Source organism: Geotrypetes seraphini, chromosome 2 (genome assembly GCF_902459505.1).
Source record: "Geotrypetes seraphini chromosome 2, aGeoSer1.1, whole genome shotgun sequence".
Lineage (NCBI taxonomy): Eukaryota > Metazoa > Chordata > Amphibia > Gymnophiona > Dermophiidae > Geotrypetes > Geotrypetes seraphini.
This window is the reverse complement of record NC_047085.1, coordinates 526,666,732-526,687,259: the sequence shown is the minus strand read 5'-3', so window position 1 is coordinate 526,687,259 and position 20,528 is coordinate 526,666,732. Positions and strand designations below refer to the sequence as shown.

Sequence of the window (20,528 nt, the reverse complement as noted above, 5' to 3'; positions counted from 1 at the left end):
CCTATATATCAAGATGCACTAGAGGTTTTTAGCGAAGGCCAGGGCGGTAAATGCTCCAGCGCTCATAGAGCCAACTTGTGCTAAAATCATAAGAACATAAGAAGCGCCATCTCCAGATCAGACCTTCGGTCCATCAAGTCCGGCGATCCGCACACCTGGCGTAAATTTTTAGTCACCCATATCCTTCTATGCCTCTCGTAAGGAGATGTGCATCTAGTTTGCTTTTGAATCCTAGAACGGTCGATTCCGCAATAATCTCCTCTGGGAGAGTATTCCAGGTGTCAACCAGTCTCTGTGTAAGCAGAACTTCCTAATATTTGTCCTGAACTTGTCCCCCCCTTAGCTTCATTCCGTGTCCTCTTGTTCGTGTCAAATTGGACAACGTAAATAGTTTTTTCTGCTCTATTTTGTCGATTCCTTTCAGTATTTTGAAGATCTTGATCATATCCCCTCGCAGTCTCCTTTTCTCAAGGGGGGTTATATACAGTATCTCCTAGTGGTAAAGATTTTCAGTTGTTATAGAATCCTCCTTGTTGGATGGATTCAAATCCAATAATCCATTTGCTCTGGTCAGTTGGTGGGAGATGGACCAAACGACAAATTTGTCACCCAAGAACAGGTCTTGGAGCCAGATTCTCTAATATTGCCAGTAAAATCCATCAGGTCACTGTAGTGTCAAGAAATTGTCCGATTTCAAAACGGCAATCGATATTGAAACAATTTTGCATGCAAATGAGTTTCACAGAGATCTGCCCTAATCCCATCCGATCAATTGCTGGAAAAGCAATTGACACATGTGCAGAGCAGACACGGGAAGCCCCGAAACAGCCTCCTGCCGCTCAGCTGGGTTTTTTTTTAATGGGCACAGATGTTGGTTGTAGGTTACACATGCATAATATCTGTCCCCATTAAAACTCTATTGTTTATAAAATCAATAAAATTACTGGAACTTAAAAAAAACCAACAAAAAGTCATGACAGCCCCGAACAAGAAAAAAAAAATCACCCGAACCCCCAACTCCCCACCCATGAAGGCTGCCCATTCTCTCCTGACTTTTATTCTTATCATACTGCTTCTCTACTTCGTCATGGTATCTATTGGTTAATAAGAACCAACTTGAATGGGAAATGTTTCCAAATCCTTATTTTTACTACCAACTTGTATAATACCTCCCAAGATCATAGATCAAGTTTCAAGTTTCATAAAATAGGGAAGACAGACAAAACAATTAAGAACATTAACATAGACTATCACGACTATTAGATATGAAAAAGATGCGGGGAGAACTTTTATTCAACACTCATAAAGCCAAATGTCTAAAAATTGGTTGCAGAAGCTCCCTTAATATGCCACTTTGGTATAATCCCAAATTTAAAAGTAATCACTGAATTATATTCTGGCCTCTTTGGGATTCTCCTGGTGTTTGGTCCTAGAAACAACTTTGACTCTTTTGAAGAACTTTCACAAAAATAAAACTTACCGAAAAACCAATACTTTAATTGAGTACGCCTTACACAAACGGTAAAAAAAGAGCTCCATAATTGTTGATAACTTGCAAGAAACATTTTCTATGATCCAAGTAAAAAACGAATAATGGAAGGAAAGTTTGTCATTTCTCTTTTCATTCACATCTTGGGAACAAGATCTGGAAATTACTGATCAAACTGTAGACTGGGAATATTTTGGTATAAAGTCAACAGACCTACACAGTCAGTTAGCCGATCTCAATCACAGGGCAAAATGTGGACTCTGGTTAAAAAGTGGAGAGCGAACATTGCCAAGAAAAATGATGAGGGCATGAGGGGGGAAATTTAGTAGTGACACCAGGAAGTATTTTTTCACGGAAAGGATGGTAGATCACTTGAATAAGCTTCCAGTGCAGGTTGTCGAGGCCACCAGCATGCTTGATTTCAAGAGTAAATGGGACATTTACGTGGGATCCCTACGAAGGTCGAGTCACTAGCATTTAGACTCATTGGGGGTGGGTCAGTAGACTTGATGGGCTATAGCCCTTTTCTGCCGTCATCTTTCTATGTTTCTATCCTATATGATCTTTGAATGTCCACGTATTAACACTTTCTGGCAAAAGATGTGGTCAACTATCCCCAAAATTCTGAAAATCAATCATTCCATTTCACTATCCATCATCATACGTTCAGTACATCCTTCTTTACAATAATAGCTGTTGGAAGACTGTCACAAATCTTGGCAAACAATTTGTCTCATCTATAAATACAGAAATAAACAATAGATGCCATAACATTTGGAAACCTCTTGAAACTTACCTTTCACAGATCTAATATACTCTCTCGTTAAAGGGCATTATGATTGTGTTTCTGTTAATTATAAACTGATAACGATTGTAGTATTTCCTCCCTTCTGACGATGATAGAAATATAATGGCAGATAAAGGCCAAATGGCTCGTCCAGTCTTCCAATCTGCAGCATCCACTATATCCACCTCTCCCTAAGAGATCCCACTTGTCTGTCTCCTTATTTATATTTTGACTGTTATAAAAATACAATAAAATGTTTGAACTAAAGAATCCTCATACTCTAGATAAGCTGGTTAGTGAGCAGGACAGGAAATGTGAGATGACTGTGGCTATGGACTCGTATAGCAGTCGTGTCCATGACTGTGAAGGACATTTTTGAAAGGACGTCTAAGTCTGACTTTGCACATTTTCTGCAAGACATCCAAAGTTGGAGGCAGAGAAACGGCCATTTTATTTTATTTATTTTTTTTTTAATCACCTACTTAGACGTCTTGGCTGATAGGAATCCAACCTTGGGATGCCCAACTTTGTTTACCATTTTCAACCACAACTTAGAAAGAGGGGTCAGCATGGTAATGGACTGGCCACAGTGGGGCACCTTAGAGACCACTGCTGTGGGGGCCAGAATGATCCCTCCCAAACCTCACTAGACCCACCTGTCTACAATAGACCCAATAGACCCAATAGCCCTTATGGCAGTTTTGGTGGTATTTTGTGGCCTCACACTTTCCACCATAAATGTAGTGGTTAGAGTGGCTCATTGGCCTGTGGCCCACCCAGTTCTGTCCGCATAATGCCCCAACCCCACCCCCTTTAACCTGATTGTACGTCAGGCCGGCATCCGCGCATGCGTGAATGCAATGCAATGATGTTGCACGCATGCGACAAGATGACATTGCATGTGTGTGAGTGACGTCACCACGTTGTGTCTACGCGTTCATGGATACCCTCTCGATGTCAGAAGCTTTTCAAAACCCGGACAAAGTGCCGTGTTTTGAAAAGCTGTCCGGACCCCCAGACATGTCCTCAAAGGAGGACGTCGGGGGAAATCCAGACGTCTGGTAACACTAGATATGTACTGTTTCATTCAGATTTTTTTTGGGGTGGGAAGAGGTTAGTGAGCGCTAGGGGAGTGGGGGGGAGGTCATAATATAATCCCTCCAGTGGTCATATGATCAGTTTGGGCACCTTTTTGGCACTTAGGTCTAGCTCATAATGTCTAAGTTACGTCCAGGACATCTTGGGAAAGGTTTGATTATTACCACAAGACGTCCAAGTCTAAGCATAGCCAAAGCCCGCCTCAAGCCCGTCCAGAACACGCTTTCAACATGTCCCCCTTTAGATGCACAGTGGCTAAGATGCCTCACGAGACATCCAGAAAGACATTTTCAAAAACTGGCACTTGAACATGGCCAAGTGCCAATTTATACAAAAAGCCCCTATGTGTATCATGACTGCACTGGGCTATGTGGTACAATCAAAGGAAAGGAGAAGGGGATGAGATCTGATATTCTAGTTTTCTGTGGTTATAAGCAAAGTGGTTTACATACTATAAACAGGAACTCATTTTGTACTTGGGGCACTGAAGGATTGAAAGAGTTGCCCAGAGTCAAAAGGAGCAGATTTAGTTGCAGCAGTGATTGAGTGAAATTCAAGGGATAGATGTCCGAACCAGGGGATGAAAGAGAGGAGAATAATGCTGAAACCGGGGGCGGGAATGCTGAATACAGAGATGCATGGGAATGGGGTTCGCAGGAATCCCCAAAGCTGGATAGTGGAAGATGTATATCAACAGTAACAAAACAAGTACTACAACAAGTTGATAATTCAAAGTTTACCTTCTAGGAGGAAAAGATCTCAGATTTACCACATAGGGAACATATATGTTTTCTCCCTATAAATTTGTGGCATATGGTTTCTTTCATTGATCAAAAACCTCCTCTATTAAAGATTAATGTTATACATTTTTGTTTCGTGAATTTTTTATATAATTTTTTGTCTTTTTATAATAGTGGAAAGAAACTTATTAGTAACTAAATTTTTCTAAAAAACTTTATAAAGTGCAGAAAAAGTTACTTATCTGCCTCTTTGCATATGTAGAAGCATCTTGTGAAAGTGCTTCAATTAAAGGTGCTGAATGCCTAAATGGAAAAATATTGCACATTAGAAAAACATAAAGTGCAAATGCTTAAAGCTATTACATCGAACTGGCCAAAAAACAGCACTTATCTCAAGAAGCTAAAGAGCTGGTAAAGTGCAACGTGCTCTTGAAGTCACTCCAACAAACTTAAAGCTGGAAACAGCACCAATTCACCGTCTATTCAACGGGCCCCGTTTCACCCTAAGGGGGCTAAAAAATATAAATATATTTAGAAAAAGTTAAGTCATTCTATATCACATAAATATCTCATATAGTCACACCAAACTTACTTTGTGCCTGCGGTAAATCAATTCAGTACACACTTAACGGTAAATAAAATGGCGCTTTTATCTAAAAGAACGCTTACACATCTCAAAAAACATGACGCCATTTAAAGTGCTGTCGCGCGAATTCTGATTCTTTAGAAATAATGACTAATTTGAGAAAAGAAAAGAAAATGTTAATGTCAGACATTAAAGAAAAGCATGAAACTCGACCATTCTACTTTGGAATTTCAACTATTTAATCTAAATATCCATCTAGATTCACGTTGTTTCAGACGTCCAATACGGTCTCCACCCCTTGATGACATCGATTACAAGGCGACATAAATCATTCAAAGAATGGCATTTTGATTGACAGTGCTCCGACCCAATTTTAGATCTGATTTATGTTCACGCATGCGTGTTCTAAGATCGCGTGACGTCATACCAACATAAAATTTGTCCCACGGACAAATGATTAAGTAAATCACAAAATTAGTTTTATAGTTGGTAAAATGTCTTAAAGTGTATTTTTTCTGGTCATGGGGATTGATGAATTCCTTGCATTCTTTCGTGATCGTGCAAATATTACAACTGCCGCACTTGTAATGTCCTAGAACAAAGTCTTTAACTGAACGTTTGATTGGAGTAGAGGAAGGACTGAGAATTTCTTTTAAGTTTTGATTCCTGGAAAAAGCAATTCGCAACTTACTATTTTCAAAACAAGGATGTAAATTAATAATCTCCCAATTTCTTCTAATAATGTCAGCAGCGAACTTACTCCTAGAACAATATCTCATGATAAATGTAAGTTGGTCTTTTAAGTTGATGTAACAAATGGTCCCGGTTTAAATACTTAGCACGTTTTCGAGCTTGATGTAATGTTGTTTTAGTTTAACCTCTCACTGCAAGTTTTGATGATAAATCTTTTGATTGTGCATTAAAATCTGTGAGAGATGAACAGTTCCTTCTAATCCTGACCATTTGTGAGAAGGGGAGACTTTCTTTTCATTTTCTTGAATGGCTGCTATCAAATTGCAAAAAAGTGTTGCGATCCATTGGTTTAATGTATACTTTCGTAGAAAAATTTTTATGACTGTCCAAAAAAATATCAACATCTAGAAATTGAATATTCTCAGTTGAAGTTGAAGTTGCAAGGAATTCATCAATCCCCATGACCAGAAAAAATACACTTTAAGACATTTTAGCAACTGTAAAACTAATTTTGTGATTTACTTAATCATTTGTCCGTGGGACAAATTTTATGTTGGTATGACGTCACGCGATCTTAGAACACGCATGCGTGAACATAAATCAGATCTAAAATTGGGTCGGAGCACTGTCAATCAAAATGCCATTCTTTGAATGATTTATGTCGCCTTGTAATCGATGTCATCAAGGGGTGGAGACCGTATTGGACGTCTGAAACAACGTGAATCTAGATGGATATTTAGATTAAATAGTTGAAATTCCAAAGTAGAATGGTCGAGTTTCATGCTTTTCTTTAATGTCTGACATTAACATTTTCTTTTCTTTTCTCAAATTAGTCATTATTTCTAAAGAATCAGAATTCGCGCGACAGCACTTTAAATGGCGTCATGTTTTTTGAGATGTGTAAGCGTTCTTTTAGATAAAAGCGCCATTTTATTTACCGTTAAGTGTGTACTGAATTGATTTACCGCAGGCACAAAGTAAGTTTGGTGTGACTATATGAGATATTTATGTGATATAGAATGACTTAACTTTTTCTAAATATATTTATATTTTTTAGCCCCCTTAGGGTGAAACGGGGCCCGTTGAATAGACGGTGAATTGGTGCTGTTTCCAGCTTTAAGTTTGTTGGAGTGACTTCAAGAGCACGTTGCACTTTACCAGCTCTTTAGCTTCTTGAGATAAGTGCTGTTTTTTGGCCAGTTCGATGTAATAGCTTTAAGCATTTGCACTTTATGTTTTTCTAATGTGCAATATTTTTCCATTTAGGCATTCAGCACCTTTAATTGAAGCACTTTCACAAGATGCTTCTACATATGCAAAGAGGCAGATAAGTAACTTTTTCTGCACTTTATAAAGTTTTTTAGAAAAATTTAGTTACTAATAAGTTTCTTTCCACTATTATAAAAAGACAAAAAATTATATAAAAAATTCACGAAACAAAAATTTATAACATTAATCTTTAATAGAGGAGGTTTTTGATCAATGAAAGAAACCATATGCCACAAATTTATAGGGAGAAAACATATATGTTCCCTATGTGGTAAATCTGAGATCTTTTCCTCCTAGAAGGTAAACTTTGAATTATCAACTTGTTGTAGTACTTGTTCGCAGGAATTCCCCCAGGTCCACAGGGCTCCCAAGGGGGATGGATGCAAGTCCTGTAGGGTTCCTATGATAATGCCAGGCCAGCCTATCTTCTCGCTAATTTTCCAGTGGAGGTTGCACTCACCAATCGTCAGGCACGTGTGAGTGTGACTTCTAGCCTGGACCTCTGATGCATGACCATCTGTTTTAGCTCTTCCTTTGCTACCCCATCTCCTTGTCCTTCTGGTCTGGTCTGATTGAGCAGTTGGCGGCAACAGCACAAAAAACGAGGCATAACCGATGCCTACTATGAAAGTAAAATCCTCCTAGAGGGATTCCTGTAGTAACAGCTGGGTTCCTGTGCAAACCTTGTTCCCAATCGTGCATGCAGCTCTTTCGCTGGGCTCAGCTGGCTGCTGGGTGAAGGAGAGTGTCCTGGAGAAGCTAGGAGGGGAACAATACTGCTCTTCTGTGCTTCCTACCCCGGGTAGACCCTTCTCAGTCCTCTCCCACCACAGTGGTTCCTCTCCTAGCCCCATGGAAGGGTCTATCTGATGCCAGTTGAGCTCATGTGATTCAACCTAGAAATGAATATAGAATTCCAGAAAGTACTGTGTGTTTTTAAAGTGTATGTGCTGCATGCCGTTACTTCTTTTTATGGGGACAGACAGGGATGGAGATTTCTGTCCCTTTGCAGAACCCAGTGAGAGACAGATGCTCTGTTGGACCTGAGGAGAGTGGCAGAAGGAGAATGATAGAAGAAGAGTGCTGGTCTCAGGAGCTGGAGAAAGAGGGATACTGGACCAATGAGGGGGGAAGGGGGGGAGAGGAAGAGAGAGAGAGAGCGAGACTGAACTGGAGGAGAAGAAGAGGGGTAAAGAAACTGGACCCAGGAGGGAGAGATACTGGTCTCAGGGGTGTAGGGGAAGGGAAGAGAGAGAGGAGGGACATGGAGGCAGAGAAGAGATGCTGGCCATGGAGGAAGCATGGATACAGGGACACAGAGTGGCAATGTTGGACAAAGAGGGAATAGGGACGCACTGGGGAAATGTTAGACAGAAACAAAACAGAAAAGCAGAAAAAAGAAACCAAGACTAAAGCAACTAGAAAAATTAATGCTCAGATAACAAATGTAGAAAAAGTATTTCATTTTGAATTTAGTAATTGGAATGTGTTAGCTTTTGGAAATGTGCATCTCTGATATTTTCTGTAGTATAGTTATATGCAGAATCTGACGTGACCTTGAGGTTTCCAGGTTGTTGTGTTAGAGGGGGGGGGGGGTCCTTCATAACTCTATTACCAATGTATGGTCCCTTGTTTCATATTTTTTAAGGGTCTGTCTGTCTCATGCATTGTCTGCGTTCAGATCTTATTGAAGTCATGTTTGTTTTGCATTTTTTCACTAGGTGGTGTATTGATTTTTAAGGGCCTGCTTTTCTCATGCATAAGGTGTTTGCTCATTGAGTCCTAGGAATTACATAGAAACATGATGACAGATAAAGGCCAAATGGCCCACCCAGTCTGCCCGTCCGCAGTAACCATTATCTCTTTCTCTCTCTGAGAGATCCCACGTGCCCAATAGAAACATGGAAACATGACGGCAGATAAAGGCCAAATGGCCCATCCAGTCTGCCCATCCGCAGTAACCATTATCTCTCTCTCTCCGAGAGATCCCACGTGCCCAATAGAAACATAGAAACATGACGGCTGATAAAGGCCAAATGGCCCATCCAGTCTGCCCATCCACAGTAACCATTATCTCTCTCTCTCCGAGACATCTCACGTGCCCAATAGAAACATGGAAACATGACGGCAGATAAAGGCTAAATGGCCCATCCAGTCTGCCCATCCGCAGTAACCATTATCTCTCTCTCTCCGAGACATCTCACGTGCCCAATAGAAACATGGAAACATGACGGCAGATAAAGGCTAAATGGCCCATCCAGTCTGCCCATCCACAGTAACCATTATCTCTCTCTCTCCGAGACATCTCACGTGCCCAATAGAAACATGGAAACATGACGGCAGATAAAGGCTAAATGGCCCATCCAGTCTGCCCATCCACAGTAACCATTATCTCTCTCTCTCCGAGACATCTCACGTGCCCAATAGAAACATGGAAACATGACGGCAGATAAAGGCTAAATGGCCCATCCAGTCTGCCCATCCGCAGTAACCATTATCTCTCTCTCTCCGAGACATCTCACGTGCCCAATAGAAACATGGAAACATGACGGCAGATAAAGGCCAAATGGTCCATCTAGTATGCTCATCCGCAGTAACCATTATTACATTACATTAGAGATTTCTATTCCGCCATTATCTTGTGGTTCAAGGCGGATTACAAAAGATTTATGGATTTTTCCTGATTTAGCTCAAAAAACCCAGAGACGTAGAAAAGAATTCCTGGCCTTAAAACCAAGCGTTCTTGCTCTAGGGGCTACATTTCTTGTTAAATTTCCCTCAAAATGTTATGTGCTATTTCAAAATAAGAATTTTTTTTATTTTTTGAGCCCAAACAGTTATTGGAATTTATTACTTCTAAAGAAGGTGTGGTTACCATGATTAATTTGACCTTCCATCTGGTAGTGAAACGGGTTATCTTATATTGTTACTCTAATAATCTAAATAGTTGATTTGAAATTTATTTCCTTTCTTGATCTCCAAATATTGTGGGCTAAATAAGAGTTAAATATTACTTGTCTATATCTTATTTTGTTAATTTTAATTTCTTCTTCTCTGATCTGTATCAAGTCATTATTGTGTTATTATAAAAATTCAATAAATAAAATTAAACAAAAGATTTATGGTTGGTCTGTTACTAGAAGAGATCAGTGTTCATGACTAGTGAAGGTAGAGAATAGGGCGAGTATCGTCAGGGAGTTAAGAAGAAGATAGGAGGAATGAGGTAATTGTGATGTTAAGACTTAATCAGGGATTTCTTGAAGAGTAAGGACTTTATTTCTTTTCTGAATAACCTATAGTCCCTGGTTCTTATCAGCCGATTGGAGATTTGGTTATCCAGTTTCGCTGCTTGGGTGGCTAGGAGGCCGTCGTAAAGTTTTTTCATTTAACTTCTTTGATTGGCGGGTGTGAGTTTTTCTATGTCTGGTTGAGGTATTATGGATGAGTCGGTTGTTCAGGTAGGTTGGGCTGTCTCCGTTTATGGTTTGAAATAGCGTGCAGTAAAATTTGAATAGTATTCTTTCCTAGATTGGGAGATCATGAATGCTTCAGTAATATGGTCGTGTTTCTTTAGGGAGTAGACGAGTCTTAGTGCTGTATTTTGGACTGTTTGCAGTTGTTTGATCATTGTTGCAGGGCAGGGGAGATAGAGGATGTTGCAATAATCCAGTATACCTAGGATACGGGATTGAACTATGAGCTGGAATTGTGTTCTTTCGAAGAATTTGCGTATTGTCTTAGGTTCCTCATAACGGTGAAAGATTTCTGTATTGTTATGTTTATTTGCGATTGCATGGTGCAACATCTGTCTATTGTGACACCTAGTAGAAACATAGAAATAGATGGCAGATAAGGGCCACGGCCCATCAAGTCTGCCCACTCTAATGACCCACCCTATTTATCTTTGCGGATAGATCCCACATGTCTATCCCATCTGGCCTTAAAATCTGGCACGCTGCTGGCCTCAATAACCTGGAGTGGAAGACTATTCCAGCAATCAACCACCCTTTCAGTGAAGAAGAACTTCCTAGTGTCACCGTGCAGTTTTAGAGTGTTTTGAATGGGGTAATTGATCGAGTTGATTTCTATGTTGGTAATAGTTGGGGTTTTGTTATTTTTGAGGAGGATGAATTTTGTTTTGTCTGGGTTGAGTTTCAGTTTGTGGTCTTCCATCTAGTTCGCTACTGTTTCCAGAGTTCGGTGTAGAGTGTCTGTGATTGCTCATTGAGTCCTAGGAATTACATAGAAACATGACGGCAGATAAAGGCCAAATGGCCCATCCAGTCTGCCCATCCGCAGAAACCATTATCTCTATCTCTCTCCGAGAGATCCCACGTGCGTAATAGAAACATGACGGCAGATAAAGGCCAAATGGCCCATCCAGTCTGCCCATCCGTAGTAACCATTATCTCTTTCTCTCTCTCAGAGATCCAACATGCCTAATAGAAACATAGAAACATGACGGCAGATAAAGGCCAAATGGCCCATCCAGTCTGCCCATCCACAGTAACCATTATCTCTTTCTCTCTCAGAGATCCCACTTGCCTAATAGAAACATAGAAACATGACGGCAGATAAAGGCCAAATGGCCCGTCCAGTCTGCCCATCCGCAGTAACCATTATCTCTTTCTCTCTCTGAGAGATCCCACGTGCCTAATAGAAACATAGAAACATGACGGCAGATAAAGGCCAAATGGCCCATCCAGTCTGCCCATCCGTAGTAACCATTATCTCTTTCTCTCTCTCAGAGATCCAACATGCCTAATAGAAACATAGAAACATGACGGCAGATAAAGGCCAAATGGCCCATCCAGTCTGCCCATCCGAAGTAACCATTATCTCTTTCTCTCTCTCAGAGATCCTACATGCCTAATAGAAACATAGAAACATGACGGCAGATAAAGGCCAAATGGCCCATCCAGTCTGCCCATCCGTAGTAACCATTATCTCTTTCTCTCTCTCAGAGATCCAACATGCCTAATAGAAACATAGAAACATGACGGCAGATAAAGGCCAAATGGCCCATACAGTCTGCCCATCCACAGTAACCATTATCTTTTTCTGAGAGATCCCACATGCCTAATAGAAACATAGAAATATGACGGCAGATAAAGGCCAAATGGCCCATCCAGTCTGCCCATCCACAGTAACCATTATCTCTTCCTCTCTCCAAGAGATCCCATGTGCCTAATAGAAACATAGAAACATGACGGCAGATAAAGGCCAAATGGCCCATCCAGTCTGCCCATCCGCAGTAACCATTATCTCTTTCTCTCTCTCAGAGATCCCACGTGCCTAATAGAAACATAGAAACATGACGGTAGTTAAAGGCCAAATGGCCCATCCAGTCTGCCCATCCGCAGTAACCATTATCTCTTTCTCTCTCTCAGAGATCCCACGTGCCTAATAGAAACATAGAAACATGACGGCAGATAAAGGTCAAATGGCCCGTCTAGTCTGCCCATCCACAGTAACCATTATCTCTTTCTCTCTCTGAGAGATCCCACGTGCCTAATAGAAACATAGAAACATGACGGCAGATAAAGGCCAAATGGCCCATCCAGTCTGCCCATCCACAGTAACCATTATCTTTTTCTGAGAGATCCCACATGCCTAATAGAAACATAGAAATATGACGGCAGATAAAGGCCAAATGGCCCATCCAGTCTGCCCATCCGCAGTAACCATTATCTCTTCCTCTCTCCAAGAGATCCCATGTGCCTAATAGAAACATAGAAACATGACGGCAGATAAAGGCCAAATGGCCCATCCAGTCTGCCCATCCGCAGTAACCATTATCTCTTTCTCTCTCTCAGAGATCCCACGTGCCTAATAGAAACATAGAAACATGACGGTAGTTAAAGGCCAAATGGCCCATCCAGTCTGCCCATCCGCAGTAACCATTATCTCTTTCTCTCTCTCAGAGATCCCACGTGCCTAATAGAAACATAGAAACATGACGGCAGATAAAGGTCAAATGGCCCGTCTAGTCTGCCCATCCACAGTAACCATTATCTCTTTCTCTCTCTGAGAGATCCCACGTGCCTAATAGAAACATAGAAACATGACGGCAGATAAAGGCCAAATGGCCCATCCAGTCTGCCCATCCACAGTAACCATTATCTCTTTCTCTCTCTGAGAGATCCCACGTGCCTAATAGAAACATAGAAACATGACGATAGATAAAGGCCAATTGGCCCGTCCAGTCTGCCCATCCACAGTAACCATTATCTCTTTCTCTCTCTCAGAGATCCCACGTGCCTAATAGAAACATAGAAACATGACGGCTGATAAAGGCCAATTGGCCCGTCCAGTCTGCCCATCCACAGTAACCATTATCTCTATCTCTCTCCGAGAGATCCCACTGCTCTGGTATGGGCAGGTTCTGAGCGTGTTTTGGCATAAGTCTGTGTGTAGCGTTTTGCAGTGAAGGGATTGCATGTGTGGGCCTTACTGAGGTCAAAATTTTAATTTTAGCTTTTCATTACATCAGACAGGATTTCAAAAATTTTGCAGAATCTGTTGCGTTGAGGTGGTTGACTTCATAGCAAAGTCGTGTCTGATCAGGCTTAAATTATGAGACACCAAATTTATTACAGGTCCCGTTCTATGGATCTTTAAATACAGTTGAATTGTTTCCATAGATGAGTATATGGTGTAATATTACTCAGTGTTTGAAATAATTGAGCTGAAAATCCTGAGTGGTGTAGAACGGGTACAAATGGATCAATTTTTTTTTACTCCACCAAAAATTGAAAAGACTCGATGAAGTTATGGGGAAATAGTTCTAAAACTAATAGGAGGAAACCATTTTCTCACTCAGAGAATAGTTAAGGTCTGGAACACATTGTCAGAGGGTGTGGTAAGAGCGGTTAACGTAGCTGGTTTTAAAAAAGGTTTGGGCTTTTGAGACAGACAAGGGGGCACTGCGTGCCCTAGAATTGGTAGCATAGAATCTTATCTTACTACTCTACTCAAATAGATAATCCAGGGTAGAAAATGTGACCATGTAAGTCAAAACACAAAAGAAGGGAGCGAGACACTTGTATATGTTCAAAGGATCATCAGGCATCCTATAACCCAAAGTTATTACAGGTCCCGTTCTATGGATCCAAGTCAACAAACTTCTTAAGGACTCAAGCCACAAAAATCACAGCAAATTTTCAATTGTGTGAGGCCATCACTTATCTCGTCCTGATTTGAGGGGAGTGAATCACATGATTAGAGACTTGGACCCATAGAACACGACCTGTAATAACTTTGGGTTAGAGGACGCCCGATGATCCTTTGAACATATACAAGTGTCTCGCTCCCTTCTTTTGTATTTATTGAGTTCTGACTCTTAAGAGGTGGGTTGTTCACATGTTACTATTTGGGTTTTGACCAGGTACCTGTACTTGTGACCTGGATTGGCCCCCGTGAAGATGGGATACAGAGCTAGATGGACCATTGGTCTGGCCTAGTAAGGCTATTCTTATGTTCTTATCCATGATACAGAAATCCATTTTTACATGCATGTGAAGGCCTTATTTGCCAATGAAAGTAGCCATCAGCCCTTTCCTGGGCTTCGGTTCCTTCACCACTATTTCACTCACTCATTGGCCCTCATTCTCACTTATTGGGTTGGTAGATGTTTCTCTCTTGGTTGGTCCACCCTTGGTAGCTCTGCACTCTGGTCCAGCATATTCCTTATCTCCGCTACCCCATGTCTAGCAGTTTCTTAACCCCCTTCACCCCCCACTCCCAGGCCATCCAACTGCACCGTGCATCCATGAAGCTCTGTTTGAGCAGCTGAAGATTCATGAAGAACCTGTTGGACTTTGTCGTTCCCAATGTCATGAGACAAGAAGTTCAACAAGCTCTCCAAGAATAGGGAGAAAGATATATGCCACCCTTCTTGTAATTTTTCCTCTAAGACTCTTTTATGTAACCTGCCCCCCAGTTATCTTCTGATGTAATCCGCCTAGAACTGCAAGGTACAGGCGGAATAGAAGTCACTAATGTAATCTAATGTAATATGTGTGAGAGAGGGGCAGAAAGGCTGCCGGCAGGTGGGATGCGAGATAAAGACAGGGGCAGTCAGGTAGTGGACAGGTGAGATGTGAGAGAACGAAAAAGAGCGGCAGACTGGCTGCCGGCCTACAAGAGGCATAGGCGATCCACTGTTTCCTTGTCTTTGTCACTTTATTCTTTCATATTTGATATAAAAGGCTGACCTTTCTTCCTGCATGTTATCAGACCATTGAGGACTCAGACCCTACACCACCCACTTTAGCCTGCTATGGTCCAGAGGTGTAGCCAGTCACCCAATTTTGGGTGGGCAGAACAGTCCTACCCCGCCCCACCCCACAGTCTCGGTCTCAGTCTCTCCCTCTCCAGCACACCCACAGGTCATCTGGTTTCTTACCCCACCCGCGTACCTTTTAAACATCAGCTGTTCACCAGCAGTCAGCAACGAATGATACATACTGCTAACGCCGACCCTGCATACTTCCCTTTTCTAATGTACTCCTGCCTATGCGGAAACAGGAAATTGCATCAGAGAGAAGGCTGGAGAAACATAGAGTATGACGGCAGAAAAGGGCCGTCGGCCCAACAAGTCTGCCCGCTCGAAGAACCCTCCCTCTAAGAATTTCCCGTAGCGAACCCATTCCAAGAACCCTTCCTCAACAAGAACCCTCTTTTTAAGCATTTCCCTGAGCGAACCTACATGTTTATCCCATCGTCCCTTGAAGTCGAGTGCGTTACTGGCCTCAACTACCTAATGTGGAAGACCATTCCATCGATCAACCACTCTTTCGGTGAAGAAGTATTTCCTGACGTCACCATGAAATCTCCCACCCTTGAGTTTGAGCGGATGCCCTCTGGTTGCCGTGGGCCCCGTAAGGAAGAAGATATCTTCCTCCACCTCAATACGGCCCGTAAGATATTTGAATGTCTCTATCATGTCACCCCTTTCTCTGCTGGCGTAGATCCGCTATTTAAAAGCTACATGGGAGGGAGAGTCGTTGGAAATTTTCAGCTGGTGGGGCTTGGAGATCCCATAAGCCATGGCTGGGCCTGGTCCTACCCATGGCTATGCCACAGCTATGGTCTCTGTCATAAACCCCCCTTCCCTCCTTTTTTTCTGAATATTTAAGCTCTTGATTCTCATTTCATATAGTTTCCGGGGCAGTGGTCATTCTCTGGATAGACGCTGCCATCTTTTTTGAAAGGGAAGCTTCTGGAATTGTATGCAAGATTCTAGCGTTACAGAAGCCAAGTGCAGAAGAATCTCACAGCTCCTCTACACCGCCATCTTTATGTGGGTTCAATTACACCTCCCACAGTACCCCCTGGCTTCCATAAATATACCACCACATCCTGGCTGGAAAATACTAGTCTAGATGACCTCTTAAGATCCCTCCCAGTTCTATCTTACTGTATAATTCTAGGAAACATGTCTTCCACTCAAGCATTTATTATACAGAATCAAGTCATACGTGGTCTGTCCTCTCAAATTCACTGGCTGGAATGGCTATCCTTCTCATTGGCTTAATGCATTCATTTCCCACCTGTGTGAATTTTCTCATGGGTCCTTAGGTTGCCCTTCTGGTTGAAGCTCTTGCCACATGCAATGCAGTGGTAGGGCCTTTCTCCAGTGTGGATGCGTTGATGCCGGATAAGGCCTGTATTCAGGATGAAACTCTTCCCACACTCGATGCACGTGAAGGGTTTCTCACCCGTATGGGTTTTTTGATGCACCTTGAAGGTCTGCTTGTTGATGAAGCTCTTGCCACATTCCGAACAGATGAAGGTCCCCTCACCAGTGTGTACCTTCTGGTGAAGCACCATGTAGTCCTTGCAGCTGAAGCTCTTGCCACACTCCATGCAGGTGTACGGTTTATCCCCTGTGTGCATGCGCTGATGGATGATCACATCAAGCTGCTCGCTGAACCGCTTCCCACACTCATGGCAAGCAAAGGGTTTCTCACCAGAGTGGACCTTTTGGTGGGTGGTAAGGCCAGTCTTGCAGCTAAAGCTCTTTCCACACTCCAGACAAGAGAACGGTCTCTCCCCAGTGTGAATACGCTGGTGGGTGATGTAATGTTGCCTGTAGATGAAGGTCTTCCCACACTGGGCACAGGTAAAGGACTTCTCGGCTGTGTGTGTCTTTTGGTGTGTGAGGAGATGCTGCTTTTGCAGGAAGCATTTCCCACATTCTAAGCAAGGGAAGGGCCTCTCCCCCGCATGAGCCTTTTGGTGGGTCATAAGGTTTTCTTTCCGGTTGAAGCTCTTCCCGCATTCTGTGCATGTAAACGGCGTCTCTCCAGTGTGGATCCTCTGATGCCTCACCCGGTCAGTTTTTCGGCGGAAGCTTTTCCCGCACTCAGAACAGGGGTATGGCCGATCCCGTCTGTATGGACTCTGCTGGCTCAGAGACACTGGAGTGAACGAGTCCTCACAGTGGTTCTTATGGAATGGTGCATCCACAGTGAATCCACTTGGCTCTGCTTCTAGTGCGATGCCGTCTTGAAAGCTGTTCTCAGGTTGGTTCCCTTGTAAAGATAGGTTTGCTGTCAAGGCGCTCTGCTCTGGTGGCAGTGTACCATTCTCCTGGATGCTGTCATTGGGGTGGTTTCTGGAGAATGGGGGGTCTGTGGTGAAGGCACTCTCCTGGAAGCTGTCTCTACAGCTGGTGGCAGTCAGTAGGCTGTCTGGTTGCAGCTCCCTCATCTCTGCCATGCTAATGATTTGTGGAATCGTCTTAAGCCACAGTGGATCTTCAGGGAATTGACATCAGGGCTCTTTTTCCATTTGGGGAGCTTTGCCTGTCAGTCAGGGAGTGTTAGCGACTGGTGGAGCCTCATCTGACATGGCTGAGTTTCCATATACAGGCAAGAGACCCTGCACAGACAAAAATGGAGTCACAGTTTATAATCCCACCACAGTTAGAAAGTTCATAACAACAGTCCCGGGATGAAGCACTTAGACCATACACCCTGGGTCCAAACATCTCAAGCAAAAAATGTGGAAGTAGTTACAGGGGTTCTTGGAACACAAGAATATGCAAGAAAGATTTGCATGCACATCTCTGTCATGAATATTCTCTTCAAAATCCTGCAAACCAGACTGTCTATGTGTGTTAGGAAGACTGGATTCAGAATCCCTGCTGCCTATCTGATTTATTTACAACACTGATTACATAGGAACAAGTTTGCTCAAAACCGCTAGACGTCCAAAGTATTATTTTGAAAGTCGTCTACTTAAGACAGCTTGGCAGGACAGGACATTCAACCTTAGAACGCTTAACTTTATTTCCGGACGACAGAAATGTCCAAGTGCAAAATGTCCAAATATGGGAGAGGTCAGCCATGTAATGGACTGGCCACCCAGACATGCCAAAAGAGCAGTGGGGCAACTTAGAAGGAACTGCTGTGAAGTTCACATAAAGGATGTCAGCAGCACATCTCACCATAACCCCTTTATAATGCATGGTGAGCCCCTAAACCTACTATACCCACCTGTCCACAACCCCAATAGCCCTTATGGCGGTAGGTGGCACCTATATGGCAGTATCCACCATAAATGTAGTGGTTAGAGTAGTTATGAGCCTATGGCTCATACGTAAGACACCTGTGTGATACTCTACTAACCTTTCCCGTACTAGAGACAGGTCTGTACAGGGTGGGAGGGGGTCAGTGGCTACTGGGGGAGTGTGTGTGGGAAGGTCATTGCTTAACCCCTCCAGTGATCATCTGGTCAGTGTGGGTACCTTTTTGGCACTTTGAAAATTGGTGTAGATCAGAACGTCTACGTTTCAACCAAGACATCTTGGGGAAAGGTTCAGTTATTACCGTAAGACATCCAAGCCTAAGTCCGCCCAGAACATGCCTCCAACACAATCCCCTTTAGTTTTCGATGCGCAGCAGCTAGGGACGGCTCGCAAGACATCCAGAAAGACGGTTTCAAAAATTGGCACTTGGATGTCCATGTGACGTTTAAGTCGGTTTTTTGGGACGTCTTAGTGTTTCAAAAATGCCCCTAATTTAATGTAGTTTATCTAAAAGAACAAAGTGGTGTACTATAACATATTATGACATGTGAGTCATCTCTCTGTACCAAAATAGACTTTTGTTGTCACAAAGCAACAGCCTCCAGGTTACTATGACCAATGAGCCCCATACTCTCCCAACCCATGACCAGTTAATGACCCTCGTTACCAAATTTTGCCTGACTGTGGATGTCTTTTATCCTTCTTCAGTATCTCAGCATACAAGATGTTACAAGAATCCAGATGCAAAGAGATAATGACGCATAGATGATTTCTCCCAGCCTCCGTCCCCAAAAGTTTTCAACTTCTGAACGAGCCTCAAGTGAAAATGAGGCCTTCTTGGAAACTCTAGTACTTTGTGACCAAGTTGGATCTAAACAGACTCCATAGGTTCCTCATAACTGGGAAAGGAGATAAATTCAAATGGATCCGAGATGAAATAAACTCATTACCTACATTCCCGATAAAGTTCGAGTGTAAGCTCTGTCGAAATGTACAGTGCAGTAGAAATGAGAAGCAGTAGTAGTATTGATTTCTGAGGATTTAATTGTAGACCAATGCCATATAACTGTGAAAGAGATACAGAAAATGAGAGGAAGCAGTACGGCCACCCCCAGCTTTCCTTCCCTTTGCTGGGAAATGACTGATGGAGAGCCTTTCTTAAAAGTCACATCCAGGAGGTTTCCAAGCGGAGCAATGCAAGCCATGTCCTCTCCGATCCTTCCATGCTTTTCCCTCTACGTATATTAGGAGATCCAATATAATGTGAATTCATAGAGTGAGATTAAGGGGTTCTGAGAGAGTGAACATCATGCAACGGCCAGAAAATGGGAGAAGAGTTGCAAAAGAGCTTTGAAATAAAATGGATTTTGCAGCTGGTTTCCAGCCTGGGGGGTGATTAATCCTTACCAGTGATCCCTGGGGTCCCTCCCTCCTCTCTCGTATCTGTCTTCTCTCTGGCTGCAGCAAGGTGGGTTATGCACCCTGTGCATGCCTGTCTCTCCAGCTGCAGGGAGGGGGAATCTCTCTCTTTGCATGCATCCTTGCTTCTGTCTGTCTCTTCAGCTGCAGGAAGGTAAGTCACTCCTGTATCTCTCTTTCTATGAATGTCTGTCTCTTTCTGTAGAAAGGTGTGTCTCTCTCTTTGTATGAATGTCTGGGTGTCTCCCTCCAGCTGGAAGAAACTGTGTTAGGTTTGTCCCTGGCTTTCTATGGATGCCTGGATCTGTTAGTCTCTCTCCGGCTGCGGGAAGGTGTGTCTGCCCACTGTCCCTCTCTTTTTGTATGAAGCTCTGTGTCTGGATCTGACACTTTTTCTGTCTGCATCCTGCAACCCCTCCTCTAATGGCTGCCACCAGTGCTGAGGGAGTCTGGGTATTACTAGCAGCTGCTGCTGGGCAGAGGAGGGGAGGGGGATACTCAAGCCTTTAGTGCACTGAGCTCAACTGCAAGGGGAAGTGCCAGTTGCAAGCACTCAGAAGCTGATGCAGGAGGACAGGGGTCTCATGGGAGCTGTAGTTTCTCCCACATCTCCTCCTGTACTGTGTAAAAATACAAAAAGATCAGACATGTAAATGTCCCCAAACTGGAAGAAAATCAAAAAATGAGCAGGAAAAGCTCGGGAACGCGTAAGAGCAGTTAATGTAGCTGATTTGAAAAAAAAAAAGTTTGGACAAATTCCAGGAGGAAAAGTCTACAGTCTGCTGTTGAGACAGACATGGGGGAAGCCACTGCTTGGCATGGAATATTGCTACTAATTGGGCTTTTGCCAGGTACTTGTGACTTGGATTGGTCTCCGTGAAGGCGGGATACTAGGTATGATGGACCGTTGG

General features: G+C 43.0%; 1 protein-coding gene across 6 annotated transcripts in view; it reads right to left on the bottom strand.

The window, feature by feature from the left end:
• Nucleotides 1-20,528, bottom strand: part of LOC117354768 (zinc finger protein OZF-like) — a 265,018-nt gene that overhangs the window by 51,500 nt on the left and 192,990 nt on the right. The window contains exons 1-3 of one of the 6 annotated variants that reach the window (XM_033932724.1): nucleotides 19,606-20,036; nucleotides 17,496-17,549; nucleotides 16,217-17,448 (exon numbers count right to left, since the gene is read on the bottom strand). In XM_033932724.1, coding sequence (XP_033788615.1) covers nucleotides 16,217-17,387 — 1,171 coding nt within the window. In that variant the 5' untranslated portion in view covers nucleotides 17,388-17,448; nucleotides 17,496-17,549; nucleotides 19,606-20,036. Of the gene's footprint in view, nucleotides 1-16,216; nucleotides 17,550-18,417; nucleotides 18,454-18,865; nucleotides 19,102-19,148; nucleotides 20,037-20,528 lie in introns of those variants that run through there. The other 5 variants (XM_033932728.1, XM_033932725.1, XM_033932726.1 and 2 more) reach the window with 5 other exon arrangements.